Here is an 18,813-nt window from a genome sequence, read left to right as displayed (position 1 = left end):
AGCAGCCCAATAATAATGATGCTTATATCCCAGGCCAAAAAAAGACAGAGGGACAAAGGGTGAGTCAGGAGGAGGACTCCTCACTGTAAGGTTTGAGCAAACTCAGCATCATGTTCCCTCTAGCAAAGGCTCAGCACTGCTGCCCACTGTGCCCTGCTGGGGGCAGAGACCAGCCTCCCTGCTGGAGCCTCCTTCGGCTGTCCTGGAGTAGATGCTTTTTCTGACACTCCCTGAATAACGTGAGCAGCAGCCCTGAGGCTCACCCCCTTTTCAATGCTGGGGAAGGTAGTACATAGAGTGTCAGCCCAAGCAATGAACACTCAAATAGATTAGTCTTGAACTTGGTGAGGACAGCAGATAATGACACATCACTGACAGAGCAGTAAACCTTCTCCATAGGCAATTTCACTATTTGGGAAATATTACAAAGAGGTTGAAAACTCAGGAGACCTTTAAGGCCTGACCTTAAAGGCCTCTTGGGACCCCAGCAAGTCAAATGATCAGCCAAGTATAAAACAGTAGCCTGGGGTCCAAAAAACATTTACTTCTAAATGGAACTTAGACATGGATTCAGAAGAAGCCACCAGTTGGACATGCAGTCAGTAGGAAGCTAGAAAACTCAACCCAGAATCTGCTACCTATTACAGTGTCTGTGTCACCCTGTGTCGTCTGTGTATTCCATGTGTGTTCAGGCAGACAGTGGAACAGCTGAAAGCATTTCCAAGCTGCACGGCGCAGTGGTGAAGCTGAGTGTTGCCAGGCGCTAGAAAGAACGGGGTGGAATATAGTGATGGCTTCAGCCTCCAAAAATAAGGCACTTTCTCTATCTCTCCTCAAGCCACCTAAGACATCATTTGTGCATGACATGTTTTAGGATTCTGCTTGCTCCATTTAGAAGGGCTTCCAATATTGCTGGTCCCTTCCCCCAGCTCAGACTGGCTTTCTCTTTAGCATACACTACTGATTTTGCTGTGCTCTCCTTACCAGGTTGAAAAGGGATAATACAAAACAGCTCCTACAAGAAACAGAGTTCTAGCACACAGACGACGAGAGGCAATGCTCCCAGCACTCTGGGCTTTTCCAGAATCAGAGATAGCCAACAGCAATCACAGAGGCTGCAGGCAGAGACTGGTTATAACATTAAAAGAACCTCAGAGCAAGAGGCTGGTGAATCCAAGAGGGGGTGGGGAATGGACGCACCACAGGAAAGGTAAGAAGAGCCTTCATTAAGCAGAGGACCCCAGACAAGTGCTGATATCACAGGTCAGTTCCTTCCCAACTGCTATACCTGCCATTCCCAACTCGCAATTGCATTTTGGCTCAAGGTTCTGAGTTTCAAAAGCTCTCAATCCTCCCTAAGGCAGCTATGGGGGAAGCAGCCACACAGCACTTCTGCAGGGTCCCACAGCCCCTGATGCCTAGACTTGCCTGGCATCAAGGAGAAGCCACAGCAGCTGCTGTCTGACCTATCATGCCAAGTTATGTCTAGCAGCCCACTAACTGAGCAGAGAACCCTGACAGCAATACTTCTCCTCTCAACCTTTCCTCTCTGGCCCTCCAGAAAGCCCCATGCTGAACGTAAGCCACATCCCCCTCTGCTTTTCCTCTTTACTCAGCTCCACACTCCTCCTCCAGGCTTTCCATTCCCACAGCTGTTCGCCCCCTCCCTGCACCCCTCCTCCTGCATCCACGTCGTTAAGCGATTATACATAGAGAAAACCAAGCCTTTGAGTTTCAAGCCAAAGCTCCCAGACAAGGCAACCGGGACTGGTTCACCCTCACGGGCATCTCCCCAACCGCCTTGCACACGTGCCTCCTCCCAGATTCTCCTCTCTGCCCAAACACTCCGAACATCTCTTGGCTTCAACCTGCCAACAGATCAGATGGATCCTTGGGGTCCCTGGCCTCTCCTCTCCCCACATGGAGCTCAGAATTCACACAAGAAAAGGAAGCAAGGAGACTTCCACCCCTCTGCAGCATCACCTGCTCCAGCAAGCTCCCAAAGCCACTGGAGCCAGGCAGGCTGCCTGGGCCCCACACCCCCTCCTCTGACGGCTTTAGCTCCAGCCCAGCCCACAGGATGCAGTGCCTGATGCCACTTCCGAGCAGAGAGGGAGACACACACACACACACACGCACACACACACACACACACACACACACAGAATGCCACCTCATCAATGACAAGCTGTTCCAATTACACAGCTTGGACACCAAGCCTACCGGACAACAGACAGCCCAGTTCTCCTCTCTCTCTCTCACCGGGAGGAAGCCAATTCAGCACGTCTGAAGAAGTGATCCCCCACCGCAAGCCCCCTGCTCACCCTCCATATTTGAACTGACAGCAGTGTTCCATCCCGGCCAGTAGCCTTCGCTGCAACCAGCTCCCACAACTCTGACCAACTACCCTCGTGGCCATCGGCTGAGGCACTCCTCTCTCTCCTGTCCCAAAGCACAAGGAGACCCCAAACCAAGCAGGAGACCACCGGCGCTCCACGTCTCCAGAGGACCAGACAAAGTAAGCTGAAAACCAAGTACTCACTGTGGTGAAGTCTTGGTGGCCGCACTCCTGCCCTTTGAACTTGCAATAGAGCATCATATCCTTCAAGTCATGGCCCACGCGGTGCAGGAACTCCAGCATGCTGAACTGCTTGGGTTTGTAGTGCTTGAAGTTGGCCTTCTGCCGCAGGGCCTCCAGCACGGAGGGGTCAGCCAGATGGGGGTCTGGGATCTGCAGGTTGACATCCAGCAGGGCCAGGAGCTCCCCAGCGTGGTACAGGTCATTGGTGGTGAGCCTGGAAAACCGGAAGCCATTGAGGTTACAGAGGGTCACAGCTGGGAAGACCAGGCTTTGAGCCACCACTTCGTCCACCTTGGTGACGTGCTGGTAGGAGAAGTAGTAGGACACTCTCTCCGAGCTCTCCACCAGCAGCAGGCCCAGAGAGCCCACGAAGGCCACTGCCCAAAGCACACGCCGGATGGTCAGCGGCCCATACACGAAGATGTGGCGGATGCCGTGGAGGGTGGAGGTGTTGGCAAAGATCTGGATGCCAGAAGGTTGCAGGCTGCCCTCACTGGGGCTCTCCTTGAGGTCCATCGGGACCCTGTGCAGTTCCGCAACTGGCTTCAGGTCGATCGAATTTCAGAGAAGAGTTCCCAGTCCTCGGGCTCTGCTTAAACCTTGACGTTCAGGGAAAGAGAACGTAAGGCAAGCATCAGGCCAGACGCTGTGAGTTTATCCTGAGATCCCAGCCGCACGCTGACAGGGGTGAGTGTTTATGTAAAACCCATTCAAACTCTAGCTCCTGATTTTTTCCAGGCGATAAGGAGGGCTGGTTTTATTTAGGGAGACACCAAGGTGATGTGGAAGAGCTGTGGGTGGGAAGGGAGAGCTTAGCCAATGGAAATAAAGTCCTCCCCCCTACACACGCCACTAGAGACAAGATTAAAAGCGAGAGCGAGGGAGAAAAATGCTTAAAACAAGTCGCTGAGCAGCTTGGAGCCTGTTAACCAGCGCAAAATGCCCCATGTTCACCATCCTGGGGGATGTCAGGGCGGCCACGCTGATGCACTGCGGTCGGGCACAGCGGCGCAGCCTTCACAGCCGCCGCCGCTCGCTTCCTTTCCCCATGATGTTTTGGACTCCGGTTGCCGTTTCTCGCTGCCGGCCTCCGTCCCTCCTCTCCTCCTCCTCCTCCAGGCCCCCTTTTGTGGGCAGAATTCCAAATGCCAGCGGCCGCGGCTAGCACTGGGGAGAGGAGGCAGCGCGCGGCGAGGAGAAGCGAGGACCGGTATCCGGAGACTGGGGACGGAAGCGGGGGGCTCAGAGCGGGGCTCCATTCTCCTCTCCCCGCGACCTTCCGGGAAAAAGGGGCAACCCCCAGGTCGCAGAGTCTGCCGGCTTCCTTCGCCCCAGCTCCCTGTCCCTGCTAGGCTGGCTGCCTTGCGGGGGAAGGGCAGGGCGGGGGAGAAGGGCTAGTGGGGGCTGGGGACTTTCTCTAAGTTTTCTCTTTAGCCTTTTCTGGAGAGAGCTAGTTGGGGTTTCTCGGGGGCTGACCTGACAGTCTGCCCCCCCACCCCCCGGGTGGAAGGAAGGCAGTGCTAAACTCCCAAGAGCCAGGTGTGAGGTTGGAGGCGGCGTTCTTTTGCTTCAATATCTGGGATCCCAGGTGAAACCCAGCCTGGGATCTCCAGAGGGTAGAATGCTAAAAATGCAGAAAGAAGGGGGCGATCTCAACCCACAGTGCCTCTGCTTTAGGCAGCGAGAGGGCATTCTAGGAGAGCAGCCAGGAGACCCTCCTGAGACAGAAAAGCCGGGTTGCCCCCGGAGACCCACAGAAAGATCAACAAGTAGTCCCCTCCTCCACCTCCACAGAGTCTGTATTTGAAAGAGAAAGACAACTGGGTGTGTGCATGTGTGTGTGTGTGTGTGTGTGTGTGTGTGTGTATTCTGACCCTGGATTTGTCAAATGGAAGTACAGCTGGAATTAAAAGTGGGAGCAAAGAATTCGGCTTTCAGTCGCCTACCTTTTTTCCTGAAATTCCAACAGCAGTCCTCTCCTGCTAGCAGGTGAGTGTGGCTTGCCCTCTTGCCCCATGCCAGAGCTCAAATGGCTAGAACCTACTGAATTGATGGTGCAAATCCCTATCAGGAGGAAGGGAGCAGAAAGTCTGATTGGCCATCCCAAGCCACACTGCCAAGCTGGGGCAGAGCCACATGGAGTCACCTTTATGAGGCAAACTCTCATCTTCAGGCCTTTCCAGGCTTAAATCATATTCCTTGTATGAGGTTGGAGAAGGCAGCTGAGGGCACGTCCCTCTAGGTTTAGCTCTACTCGGAAATATGTTCTTATCCCATCTGGACCCCTGCTAAACCAGATCCCCTGATAGTAACATCCAGGTACACTCTGAAGCAACCTGTAGCATTAAATTGGTAATTTATTGACCCTGGGAGCTCAGATAGCAGAATCCTCACAATCAAGCACAAATGGCAAAGGCTGGTAAACCTCACAGATGTGTTAACTCAGAGGTCCTGGATTCCTGGGATACAATACAGGTTTTTGAAGTGGAAGGACCAAAATTAACAGAGGACTACCATGTGTCAGGACCTATGTGAGGGTGTCATATCACCTTACTTATCCCTCTTAACTATCTTGACAGGTACATATTCTTGTTATTACCCTTATTGCACAGGTGAGGAACCTGGGACTCACAAAATAAAGTGTTGTGCCAAGTTACAGTTAGTGGTGTCAGAGGCAGGACTTAAACTCAGGCATATTTGTCTCCAAAATGCAGATTGATAAAGCAAATCCAGAACACTTTCTCAAATTTAGAAAGAGAGCAAGACTTTCTATGCTTTGCCCCTGATGACACACATACACACTCACATACACACATGAGTTCCTCACTTGTACAAAACAGCTCTATGCCTTTTTTTCTACCACATCATGCCTCTGTTGTCCTTTTTTTTTCCCCAGCTCTAGGCCCTCTCCTACAGGAAGACTTCCTGAATTTCTCTGCTAATCTTCAGCTCATCCACCTGTTTAATAGGTATGTTGGCCTCTAACTCTGTAGCAGGCATTGTACGGTTTTGGGAAAACAAGCATAAATGAGATACATGTACTGCCTCCTGCCTTTGATAACTCAAGGATCAGTGGGGAAGGAAGCAGAGATAGGTACGCACACAAGTCCCTGCTCCACGACGTGGACAGTGAGAGAAGCAACATGGCTCGTGGATTCCTGGTATTAGCACTGCCCAGCTGGAAATCATGTTGCTCCAAATCCCCTGATGTTCCTGCCACCTCCAGCCCTCTCCCAGGTCATGTCCCACCCTCCTCCCCACCAGTCCAGATCTGTTTTCTCCATGAAGGCTCTTCTTTTCACAGAATCATATTTTCTCTCACTTCACATCCCAGGCATGTTTTCTCATGTGTGCAGAGATGGGACTTGGAGTTGCTCTAATTGTTCCTTTCCCATTTAGACCCTTTGACTGCTTACCTCTACCCCTCCACATTTGCTTGTTCTGAGGATTACAAACATAACATGGTGGGATAAGGTGGTAGAGTCACCCAGGCCTGAATTTGTATGTCTAATCTGCTCTGTCTCCTATTGCTCTGTGAAGTTGGGGGAAGTGACTAAACTTCTCCAAACTTCAGTTTCTCCATCTCCAAAATGATGGAGCTTAGAATGCCTGCCTCTTAGAACTTTTGTGCAAATGAAATGAGATATAAAGTGTCTGGTACAATTTAGACACTTAGTAATTGACACTATCTTGATGACTATGAAGAGAACATTCTTTTTTGATGTTGGTACTCTCTTACAGGTGATTGGAGAACCAATTAAAGCTCTAGAAGACATCATTTGCCCAGAGCAGTGTTTACCTGTCAGTGTCACCATCCCTTCCCATAGACCAGGGTCAAAGACATTCCTCATGCTGTTTAGCTTCCTATCCATGGCCTTAAGGTCTTCTGAAGTAGCTCTTGATAAGAGCTTTCCAAGAGGGTGAAGAAATTTAGGTGGGAGGCAGGGACTAGAGAAGAGCCCTAATGGTGGATTTCACAGCTGGGCACTTGGCTCTGTGCTTGACATTTAGTGGATGTTATCAGTAACTCTGAGAGGAGGGTACTGCCAAGCCCATTTTACAGATGAGAAAACTGAGTACAGAGAAAAGATCAACTTGTCCAAGGTCCCTCAGCTGAAAAGTGGCAGAGGGTTTAAATGTTAAACGCAGGTATGTTTGAGTCTGAAGGGTGTGGACCACAAACTCAGTACAAATGCTGCAACAAGACCTCAATAGCACAGACCATCACAGCAACAGTCTTAAACAGGAACTGAATTATAGAATATTCTTCAAGAAATACTGCCGTAATATTTTCTAGCATATGTAGCAATTCAACCTGATGGCTAATAAAATGTTTCTATATATCTGTTCTTAAAAACCCTCTTTAATTGATAATACTCATTTGCAATTAGCTGTATGGTTTACATAAAGACACCAGATATCCTATGATTCTTAAAAATGCTTTTGTGTTACTTAGTTGGTTAAACATTCCCCTCTTCGATCAGATTTACAATACCTATTTGCTTGGCACTAGAGGTAACAGATTGGTTTTAGAGTGGGTCAGTTTGGTCCAGATTTTCAAGCATGTACCTAATTGTGTATAATTATGGTCTTTTTAGTGAAGTATATGACAAAACATTAAAGAACTTTTCAGACAAACTCATTTGCAAATCGGGCAATTTAACCCCTTATTAGACCACATGCCCAGATTTCTGCTGTGGCAAGTTTATTCACTTATGAATAAATAAATGAAGTCAGGAATTAATTTACTTTCTATGACCCTGAGATTGCTACTCTGAGATGCAAGGAGGGGGATCCTCTTCTAATCTTGGGGAACCTAAGACCAGCCCTGAGCCTGGTTTCTGGGGAGGGTCAAAAGCTCAGAGTGCAGCCTCCTGCCTCTGCAAAGAGTAACAGGCAGGAGAGTTAAGGAAGCTGAGATCTACCATCAGCCCAGCTCTAATGCTAATTTTCTACTTAACACGTGCTAGGTACAGGCCACTGCCCCCCCACCCCCACTAATAATTAGGGGGAAAAAACTTTCTTTTCTAATAAACAAATGACATTATAATTGGAAACTCAGTGATCTTAAAATACTACTTCTCCCTGTGGTTGTCATTGCCATAAAGAAGAGTTAAAGATTAACTATTGTAAAACTAAAGCATCTCTTTACTGTTGGTTGGTTTATAAATAAACAACTCATACAACACGTATTTCTGTTTAAGTTACCTCGTGAACACTTGGCAAGTAATTTGTCATCAGGAGTATACCAGGAAAGGGTGCGAAGCAAAGCCAGACATTCAATGGGTAGTTTACTGAGATTTTATTTATAGCTGGTTTTCTTTTTTTTTTTTTTTCCAGGCAAAAACTACAGAACCAGTCCACACTGAGTGGACCTCTGGGGCTCCCAGCTGCCAGCTGACCTGAACCCCAGAGGTGAACCTGTGTTGCTCTGTGGCTTCAGGAATCCTAGTAACATCACTGTGCTTTTTTTTTTTTTTTTTAATTATTATTTGTGCTAAATCATTCCTGAAGCCCCTCCTCCTGCTGCAATTTGACAAGTCTTGACCAAATCATAAACTCCCAGTTAATGGGATAAAAATGAGTCTGAATCTAGGATTCTGGTCATTAACCCCATGTCACCATCTGCTCCAGCGGTTTGATGGCAGGGCCAGGTGAATTCTAATCACCCAACACTTGTTAAACTGCAGATTCCTTCTTCCTTGCCCCTGCTGACTCAGCATCTCTGGGGTGGGGCCTGCGAAGACTCTTTTCCTTTACAGTGTAATTGCAGGCAGCTCTCTAGGAACCCACCAGGACCAGACCTGATGAGGAGTTCCTCATTTGCATCTGGCATGCCAGGTCGGTTTGTGGAGTTTCATACTTGCATTTTACTCTGCCTGGAGAGCTCCTTGCAGCTGGCTTCTTCTGTGTCACAGTCCCCAGAGGGGTCTTGTCTCCCTATCTCCACCCAGCACACTGCTCTCTATTCCATTACAAGTTTCCTTTTCTACCCAGTACTAATTATTTTCTGCAATTCATCTCATCTTTTTGTGAACTATCTGTTGGTCCTACTGGAATATGTCTCCACATGGGGGCAGAGACCCTGCATGGCTTGTTAGAAGCTGTAACCCCAGCATTGAAGCATATGAGGGATGCTCAGAAATATAAGAACTGATGAACAAATGAACACATGAGTGAATTCATTCAGCTCTGATGCTGAGGCTGCCTCTTTGAGATGAAAGAATGGGGGATGCTCTTCTAATCCTGGGGAGCCTGGTGCCTGCCCTGAGCCTGGCTTCTGAGGCAGATGAGAGGTACCTCCTACATCTCAACCCTGTCTATTGTTACCCCCAGCACCCAGGGAAGACCTCGCCGGAGACAGAGTCAGTGCAAGGGTTAAGAGGAGTCTCTGCACCCAGAGAATCTCAGCTGAGGTTACCTGATTTTAAAAAGCCTGGACTTAAGGAGCTATTGACTCCTTCGCTTCATTGCCTCCAAAACCACAGGTGCAGGTAAAAGTTGAGGTTAGGTATGAACTGAATGTTGTTTAGCTACCCTGTTTAAAAAATTGTTTTTGTTTCTTGAGACAGGGTCTCACTCTGTTACTCAGGCTGGAGTACAGTGACATGGTCATAGCTCACTGTGGCCTCGAACTCCTGGACTCAAGCTCTTCTCCTGCCTCAGCCTCCTGAAAAGCTGAGACTACAAGGTGCAATCACATCCAGCTAATTTTTAAAAGTTTTTTTTTTTAGAGATGGGGGGGGTCTCCCTATGTTGCCCGGGTGGGTCTTCAACTCCTGGCCTCAAGGAATGCTTCTGCCTCAGCCTCCCAAAGCACCAGTCACAGGTATGGGCACTGCAACCAACCTAAAGAGTTATTTTGTCTTCACTTCTACCTTGCAATGGATTGCACTTCTCATGCCGGCTTCTCTCCACTTTCCACTCTAACAGAATAATGATGTCATACAGAAATAACTTACAGTAGGTATTTCGTAAATGCTTGCTGGTGTGCAATATGGAATAAAATTCACAAGAGGAATTCCAAACTGTTTCTTATCCTCAATTCATTTTTTAATAACCAAAAATTAGTCTGAAATTTGAGTCCTCGCCCTTCAGTATAAAATCAGTAGCTTTTAATTTTCCCTTATTTTGTTTGCTTTAAAGAGACACACCTGGCCAGGTAGGGTGGCTCACACCTGTAATCTCAGCACTTTGGGAGACTGAGGCGGGTGGATCATTAGGTCAAGAGTTCAAGCCTGGCCAAGATGGTGAAACCCTGTTTGTACTAAAACTACAAAAATTAGCTGGGCATGGTGATGCACTCCTGTAATCCCAGCTACTTGGGAGGCTGAGGCAGGAGAATCATTTGAACCTGGGCAGCAGAGGTTGCAGTGAGCTGAGATTGTGCCACTGCACTTCAGCCTGGGTGACAGAGTAAGACTCTGTCTAAAAAAAAAGAGAGAGAGAGAGGGACCTATGTAGTCCCTTAGTCATGTAAGGGCTGACCCTTCCCCACTGGTCTAAAGGGGGGCTTCTGGATCATGCCTGACCATAGCCATCTGATCCTGAAGCGCCTTTAACCCAGGACCTCGGTTTAAAGAAACAAAAGTTCCCTCCTAAATAAACAAAGCAGGCCTGGCTCAAATCCCTCCAATAGGTAAAAGAAAGTACCATTCCCAGGAGCAAGAGACTTGGATTTCTGATTTTATTTCATGTTGTTTCCCTTCCTCAAAGGTGTGAAACTCTACCCCATCCCACCCCTTTCCTATTCATCCTCCATTGGATGTTTTTTTCTCTTAATAATTTTTATTTTCTATTTTTGTCTGTATGTGTTCTCTTCTTGCAGTCTACTTCTGCCCTTCTTTCCCCTGGGAAGGAAAAATAGAAGAAAGAAGCCATTTCTGTTTGCTTTCTCTCTGTCACTCAATGTCTGGAGCCAATTGCTTCACAAATAAAGTGCACAGAGAGTCCCTGAAGCCCACCATCAACAGACAGGCTTTCAACAAAACTGTATCAGCACCACCTTGGCTATAGCTACACTCTACAGAAAACGGGGAGAGAGGAACAGTGCTAAGAGAAGTTCGTCCCTGCCTGGTTCCTGGGTGGAACTTCCTCTCCCCCTTGTGTTCTACACATGTGGTTACAGCTGCCTCTGATCTTTGGTGACCAGCGGTTGGCAGTGGTGGTATTTTAGCATACCTTGATCATCGTGCTTATTACACAGCCTCCTTTACTCATCAACCCCACCTACCTTCTCCTAGCCATGACCCCCACCTCCTTCCGTCTTTATCCACCTCTCTACTGTTTTAAAAAGTACTTAAGTGTGTACAGATCACAGTGCAGTTTGTGTGCCCATTCACATTTTATGTCTTCCATATCCCCCGTACAACTAGTCGTGTATTCATTTTAATTCACCTTATTTATTTCCTAGGTCTTTCATAAAATAAGATGAAATGAAATAAAAGTAATAAAATGGGAATAAGAGAAAAATAGAATTGAGGGGGAAAGGAGAAATGCATCTATGTTTTTAATCACGTTCATCTTTCTCCATGCATCAATATGCATACTATTATGAATTCATTACATGTATTTTAACATGCAGGCACTACATGGGTGTGTGATGTCTACATACCACCTATAGAGTGGTAGGCACTGCAAAAGGACATAGAAAAGTAAAAAGCATAGTCTCTACTCTCATGAGACTTTTCATCTCATGGAGGAGGCACTCATAATGTCTTTTATCTATGTCCCACTTGATATGAAACTCTTAGTAGTCATGATCCTATTTGATTTCCATAAGCAGAAGAGGGGTCACTGTTTCCATGTTATGAGAGAGGAAACTGAGGTTCAGAGAGTGGAAGGACCCTGATGAGATAATAAATAGAACTGGGGCTCAAATCCTGGTTTCCTGACTCAACATTTCACTTTCTTTCCACTGTGTCATTATTCATTAAGCAAGTTTGTCCACAGACAACTCACAGAGCCACAACGTATGAAGCAGCATGGTGATGCCACTAGACTGGTCATCATCAGAAGACGTGGCCTAAGAGAAGAGAAAGCAAGAGAACTGGAGAGAGCAGAGAACGCATGAGGAAAGGGCTTGGCCGTGCAGTTCTAACAGGGAGGTCCTTCCTTTCAGCCCCCGAATGTCCCTGTGTGTCTCATCTAAAAAGCAAAAACGGAGGAGAACTAGAGCTTATGGTTGAAGGCGTGAGAATGAGGTGTCTTTTCCCTCTATCTCTGTAATATACAAGTATAAATACTATATATACATATGTATATGTGTTCCTTTTTTCTGTGTCTGATTATGCATGCAATTCAGCAAGGATTTATTGCCTAATTTTGGTCTGGGCAATTTGCTAACACAATGTGGGAGGATACTAAGAAGTAAGGGACACAACCTCATTGTTCCCAGAGACTCCTGGGGGTGGGCAAGCAGGGTGTCTGTGCATACTGCTGGCAGAGATCTGGATTAGGGGACATCAGGAGACATTGAAATGTTCTACTCGGTTCTCAGTACAGGCTGGATTTCCATGGAAGAAAGAAAATCAACATGTATTGGGAGTCAACGTCTCATTCAGTCCTGTGAGTTTATTCTGCCTATTTTTCAGCAAGAAGATTAAGGTTTCAAGAGGGTAAGTAAATCGCCCACAGTGTCACTGCTGATGTGGGAATGAGCGTCAGGGTCATTGAATCATGCTGCTTCCCAGGTTTCTTGTAAGGGCTTCAAGTATTGTGGGTAAGGGTTTGGGTGCTGCCGTCAGATGACTGTGAGTTGAAAGCCTGAGCCCACCCACACCAGCTGTGTTACTTGAAACATGCTATTAAACTTGCCTAAACTTCAGTTTGCTCATCTGTAAGATGGGAGCAGTAACTGTGCCCACCTCATAGGACTGATGAGCTAAAGTGTATAAAGTACCAACAAGTATCTAATAAAGTTCAGTAACTACGTCACTATTAGTACCACTGTTATAATCACTGCTGTTGTCTAAGGAGACCCAGGTGACATGAAGCTATTATGCCCTTTGGACTTGAGATCTTGAATTAGGGTTTGATTATGAGACCAGACAAGCAGTGAGATTTAAATATTCATAGACCAGCGTCTATCTAGGTCTCATGGGACAAGGAAGAGACCCTCACAGTTGATTTCCCTGAGATGGGAGGGGAAACTCCGCTAGAGGCATTTGCACCTTACTAAGCATCTCTGGTGTATCGAGCTCTCTGCCAGCTTGTGAGGATGTAATGTTCATTAAGACATGTTCCCATGAGCTCTGGTCCAGCTTCTACCAGTATGTAGCTGGACCACTGGTTTCTCCTAAGACAAACACAGGAGCCAGATGACTTCTCTAGTCCCTTGTAGACTTAGTCCAGCCCTTGGTGGTTCTGTGAACAGTCACTCACCCAGGGTCTGTCCCATAGAAGTGCCAGCAGTCTTCCCAGGGGAGAGATTAGGAGACTCTTGCTCCTTCATTCTCTGTGAGGATTGAGAGCCTGAACAGCCTCCAGCCTGGGCCGAGTGTTCTTGGAGAATGCACTTCCTTACCCCAGTACCTCATCAGTGCCTCCTGTAAGAGCTCCAATGCTTTCTGAGCAATTGACTCCTATATCCATATATCTCTACTACTCCTCAAACCAAACTGCCAACCACCTCTAAGGCAGCTATTGATTTTACTGACCATAATGGAATGTGTTGTGTGTGTAGTCACAGCACTAAACATCAGAAGGGATTCAGAGAGGAATCAGGCTAATGCCTTTCATCCAAGGAACTGGCAGATGGATGAGCCAGATTGGCACGCACACAGTCAGCACAAGGGTATAGGCTGTGATGGAGCTGGGTGTGCAGGGAAAGGAGAGAGGAATTAGCATCCAGTTTCAAATCCTAGCGCTATAGCTGACATTAAGGTATTCTATTACTCTCTCCAGACACAGCCAACTTTATTCCTCAAGGTAAACACATACTCTATGCCAATAACTATGCCAGGGATGTTTATGTATTATAATCATTAATGAGAGTTTCTCAACCTCAGCACTGAGGACACTTTGGACTGGACGATTCTTTGTGGTGGGAGCTGCCCTGTGCATTGCAGGATGTTTAGCAGCACCCCGGCCTCTGTCCACTAGACACCAGCAGCACCACCCCCTTCCCCAGTTGCAAAACCCAAAAATGTTTGCAGACATTGTCAAATATCCCCTGGAGACAAAGTCACCCTCCGTTGGGAACCACTAAGGGAATCCTAATATAGACCAATGGCAAAGGTACAATTATCATTCTACTTTACAGTAAACTGAGGCATAACAAGGTTAAACCATATGTTCAAGTCACATAGGAAGAGCTGGGAGCAGGGCCAATTTGTTTCCACAGCCCTTACACTTACTGTCTTTCCTGCTTTGCCTATCTCTGCACACGTGGTGCTGAGGACTCTGTAATAATAAACCCATGCAAAGGTGGACCGTTTCTTACGGCAATCCCGACTGTTTATACTACATTTACTACCTTACCTTCTGTAAATCACACTACAACTCTGCAGTGTAGCTCCTGCTCCCATTTTATAAAGGAGCACACTGAGACCTGGATCGACAGGAGGGGATTTCCCCAAGTCACAGAGCAGAGCAGCCACCAGAGGCTGGCTTTGGGCCCACATCTTGTAATTCTACACTCTCCGATACTCAGAGAGTTGAGTAAACACCGATTAAACTATGGGAGGATGGCAGGCTGACAGGCAACTCAATTAAAAAAAAAAAAAGCAAATCCATCATGATGGATATATTTAGCAGATAAATTATTATGTGATGGTATAAAAATAGATCAAGGGAGAGCACATGAGATTGCAAGCCTGACTGTGAGACAGGGATGGCACGTGGAGAGTGTCAGGTACATTTAATTAACTTCGCTGGGAAAACAGTCAGAGGCTGCCACCTGAAACCAAAACATTCATGGGCTTCACTTAAAGTCACAATATATGTAGTCCTATTGGGAAGAGTCATAATCCGACAAAGCCTGAAGTCATTGATTAAAACAATGTCAATGCTCAAATGCTTTGGTGGGTAAACCCAATTCTCACCTGTATAAGGGATAACCAGGAATGCATTTGTGGGCTGTGTGACCCACAAGCTCGCTGACATTAAAATTCCCCACTCAGTTTTCTGTTCAGATGAATTTCCAAGAGAGAAGGAAATCAACATGTATTGAGAGTCAACATCTCATTCACTGCTGTGAGTTTATTCTGCCTATTTTAGACAAAGAGACTCGGCTTTCAAGAGGGCAAGTAAATTGCCCATACTGCCACTGCTGGTGCAGGAATGAGCTTCTGGGAAGATTTAGCTTCATTGAGTCATGCTACCACCAGGCACCTTGTGAGGCCATCCAGTCTTGTGGCTAAGGGTTTAGGTGCTGCCATCCAGATACTGTGAGTTTAAATCCTGGGCCCACCCACACCAGCTCTGTTACTTGAAGCATGCTATTGAACTTGCCTAAACTTCAGTTTGCTCATCTGTAAAATGGGAGCTATAATAGTGCCAGACTCATAAGACTGATGGGAGAATGTAGTGAGCTGAAGTGTGTAAAGCACTGATAAATATCTGATAAAAGTTTGGCAATGATAAGATGCCATTATTAATATGGTTACTATAGTGCTAATGTCTAGAGGAGCCCCATGTGGCATGCAGCTATACCCTGTGGACTTATGATCTCTCTTTATTTCATGCAAAATGGAAAGTGTACAGTCATGAATCAGGGTTTGAGTGTGAGAGCAGACAAGTAGTGATATTTAAATATTCATTAGCTAGGGTTCATCTAGGTCCCTGGGGACAGGCGAGGATCCTCAGGATTAATTTCAGGGGCCTTTTCCCTGAAATGGGTGGGGAAACTCTGCTATGGTCATATGCATCTTATTAAGCACTGCTTGACATGCTCCCTACCACAAAAGTGCTGCGATTTCAAGATTTCCCTCTTTTACAGGAAAACCACAGAACGAGAATCTACACTGTAAACTTTAAATCTACTTAAGCCCAGAAGGAGCCTGTTACTTCATAGAAGAATCTTATTTTGCCTTCAGAAGAAGCAGTTATCAAGTGCTTGCTGGACTTCAGCTGTTTTCACATCCATTTTATTTTGAAACTCAATTGCCCTGCAGACCTTTTGATCCTTGAGTGATAGGTGAGGCACCTGAGTACATGGGAGTGAATGCACATGTTCATGACTTTTCTGGAATTTGCACCATTGGAAAATGGAAGGTAGGTGTTTCTGGGTCTCAGAAATTTGCATATCAGAACCTCTCCTAAGGGGCGTCACATGTGGTCAGGAAGATGGAGACGGTTCAAGGGGCCTGTTTGTCTAAATAGGATATGGGAGAAACATGGGAAAGAATCATTCTCTTCTCCATCTCAGAGTAAAATCCAAAGCTCTTTCAATGCTCCAAATCCAGGCTCTGATAGAAACTTCACTACTTATCCAATTTATTCCTCACAACCTGGTAAATATTGTTATCTTCATTCATTGTTATCAACAGTTGAGCCATTGAAGGGCCCATCTCTGGTAGCAAGTGATAGAAACACTATTTGAGCCCAGAGCTGATTCCTGAACCCTCACTGGCCCCACTCTGTAGTCTCCTTGGTGCACCTGTCACAATGCAATATCCCAGCTATTTCTTATATTACGGATTTCTCTCATGGATTATCTGCCTTCCCAGCTAGAATAGGAGCATTCAGAAGATAGAGAGACCTGGGGCTTTCTTCTTCATGCCAGTTTCCTAGCATCAAAAACAGCTCTTAACACACAATAAAGTCTCAATCAATATTTGTTGAATTAATGAATGAGCCTTATAACAAACTATTGTGCTTCCCGACTTTTCAGAAGTGTATCTGAGTCTTTTATACAGAGATATCCAAGCAGGAGTGGAAGAATTTTTTTTAAAAAAGTAACAAAGTCAGGCCTAGTGGACAGTCTGAATGCTTCATTGTAACTTAACATTTTCCCCCTCTCTCTCAAAACAGGAGAATTAGCTCACTAACTATTATGTAAGCCTTTGAGGACAGGGAACAAGTCTAATTGAGCATGACATCCTCAAAGACTGCTAGAAATCTCAGTACATCAGACATGCTCAAAACTATGGAAAGGAAAAGATGTCCTCAAAGAAACAAACCGTCAGCGCATGTTCTTCTTTTTATTCAACTATCCACTGATTTACTTTCATGGGCCAGGCTCTTGGGTACAATGTGCATGAGGCAGTTCAGGTCCCCACCCTCCTGGGACTTGGTCTAACTAGGGCTTCTGCACAAATGAGCTTCCAACAGTTACATATTCTCTGATGTTGCAAGATGAACCATAGGCCGTTAAAGAAGAAAAGAAAAAAACGAAGAAAAGGAGTACTTAACAATTGCATTCTTCGTGTTTCTTGCCAGAATGGACCAGAACCTACTAGCAATTATGTTGAAGCCCTTAGTGCAAAGCCAATTTGCTTCTAGAGTTACAGTTGCACTCTAGGAACTCGAGCTACACTCCAGAGAGATCATTAGTTGCTGTAGACATGTTATTGAGGGCAGTGGTGTCATTTCCAGTCTGGAATGCCCTCAGTCAAATGTGAGGGCAGAAAAAGGGGGGTCAAAATAATTAACCTCACATGATTTTGGCAGGACATCTTGCAAAATCGCCCATATGCACTTAACATTTCTTTCAGTTGAATAATCTCACTGTATCAATTTTATCAAAATATTTCTCTTTTTCTCTTTTATTTTCCCACCTGGCTGCCCCTCCCTTTTTTTTTCTGGCTGTCAATACATACACCTTTAACTTACTTTCTTTTATTCTCTTTTCCCTTCCCATCCTCAGTAGTAGATGGTTGTACCTAATGGAACTCACAAGTATTGTGGTTGATGGCTTTGCTAGGCCTTTCAGTACCATAATCCTTCACCAGATCATAACTCTCAAGAGAAAACACCTAATTTTCGCTTTGTAAAACCCTTCCTTGACTTTGTTTCAAGTAAGTCACTTTCACTGACCCCAGGCCTCCATTAACTATATATTTCCAAATCATTTGTTTCACCACTCAGTGCCTGAGACTGCAGCAGACATCCCAGCAGCATCCCACCTGACAGAGGAGATGAGAGTGGGGCTGACGGGGGTTCAGGAATCAGCTCTGAGTTCCAATGCTGTTTCCACCAGTTGCTACTGGAGATGGGCCCTTCCAGAGCTCATCGGTAGAGTTAGGATAACAACATTTACCAGCTTGTAAGAAAGAAAATGGATAAGTTTCTAACAGAGTATGGATTTTGATGAGCCTGAATTCCATCCTCTTCATTCAACAAACATGTCTGAAATCCACCTATATGCAAAGCATTGTATACTACACAAGTTTTACAGCTGGGTGCGTTGGCTTATATCTATAATCCCAGCACTTTGGGAGGCTGAGGCAGGTGGATCGCCTGAACCCAGGAGTTTCAGACCAGCCTGGGCAACATGGCAAGATCCTCTCTCTACAAAAATTTTAAAACTTAGTGAAGCATGGTGGCATGTGCCTATGGTCTCAGCTGCTCAGGAGGCTGAAGAAGGAGGATTGCTTGAGCCCAGGAGTTTGAGGCTGCAGCGAATTGTGATTATGCTGCTACACTCCAGCCTGGGTGATAGAGCAAGACCCTGTCTCAAAAAATAATAAATTAATTAAATGTTTAAATAAATAAAAAGTTTTGCAACTGGTATGAATAGTTCAATAATTGGGAGTATAATTATGGTCACATATTTTTGTTGTTATTAAATAAATCACTCAAGCCATTTCTCCTAATCAGCATGAAGTCCAGAATCTCTCTCCTTGCTTCTTGATATTATTTTATTTTCCCTGTATTCTCACCACTTATCCAAGAGCTACAGGGCTTTATCAGTCACTCTTGCTTTACAGGGATGCCCAATCATTTGGCTTCCCTGGGCCACACTGGAATAAGAAGAATTGTCTTGGGCCACATATAAAATACACTATAGCTGACAAGCAAGAGCAAAAAATGTTTATAATGTTTTGAGAAAGTTTACAAATTTGTGTCGGGCCACATTCAAAGCTGTCCTGAGCAGCGGGTTAGACAAGCTCGCTTTAGAATATCAATCAGTGCATGGAAAAACGCTGTCTCTACGGAAAATACAAAATTAACCAGGCATAGTGGCACACACCTGTAATCCCAGCTACTCAGGAGGCTGAGGCAGAATTGCCTGAACCCGAGAGGTGGAGACTGCGGTGAGCCAAGATCACACCATTGCACTCCAGCCT

The 18,813-nt window shown here is 45.9% G+C and overlaps 1 protein-coding gene and 1 long non-coding RNA gene across 3 annotated transcripts in view; one reads left to right on the top strand and one right to left on the bottom strand.

Annotated features, from left to right (window-relative positions):
* ASIC2 (acid sensing ion channel subunit 2) overlaps window positions 1–3,334 on the bottom strand; it is a 1,111,991-nt gene extending 1,108,657 nt beyond the window's left edge. For both annotated transcript variants that reach the window (XM_078373846.1, XM_078373847.1), the window contains exon 1: window positions 2,543–3,334. In XM_078373846.1, the coding sequence (XP_078229972.1) occupies window positions 2,543–3,097 (555 nt within the window). In that variant the 5' untranslated portion in view covers window positions 3,098–3,334. The remainder of the gene's footprint in view (window positions 1–2,542) is intronic.
* On the top strand, window positions 2,241–18,337 carry LOC144582643 (uncharacterized). The gene is made up of 5 exons (XR_013535764.1): window positions 2,241–3,268; window positions 5,478–5,550; window positions 7,922–7,996; window positions 8,918–11,784; window positions 12,081–18,337. It is a non-coding gene; the product is annotated as an uncharacterized LOC144582643 (long non-coding RNA).
* The last annotated feature ends 476 nt before the right edge of the window (window positions 18,338–18,813 follow it).

This window comes from Callithrix jacchus, chromosome 5 (genome assembly GCF_049354715.1).
Source record: "Callithrix jacchus isolate 240 chromosome 5, calJac240_pri, whole genome shotgun sequence".
Taxonomy (NCBI): Eukaryota; Metazoa; Chordata; class Mammalia; order Primates; family Cebidae; genus Callithrix; species Callithrix jacchus.
This window is presented reverse-complemented; position numbering and strand designations above follow the sequence as displayed.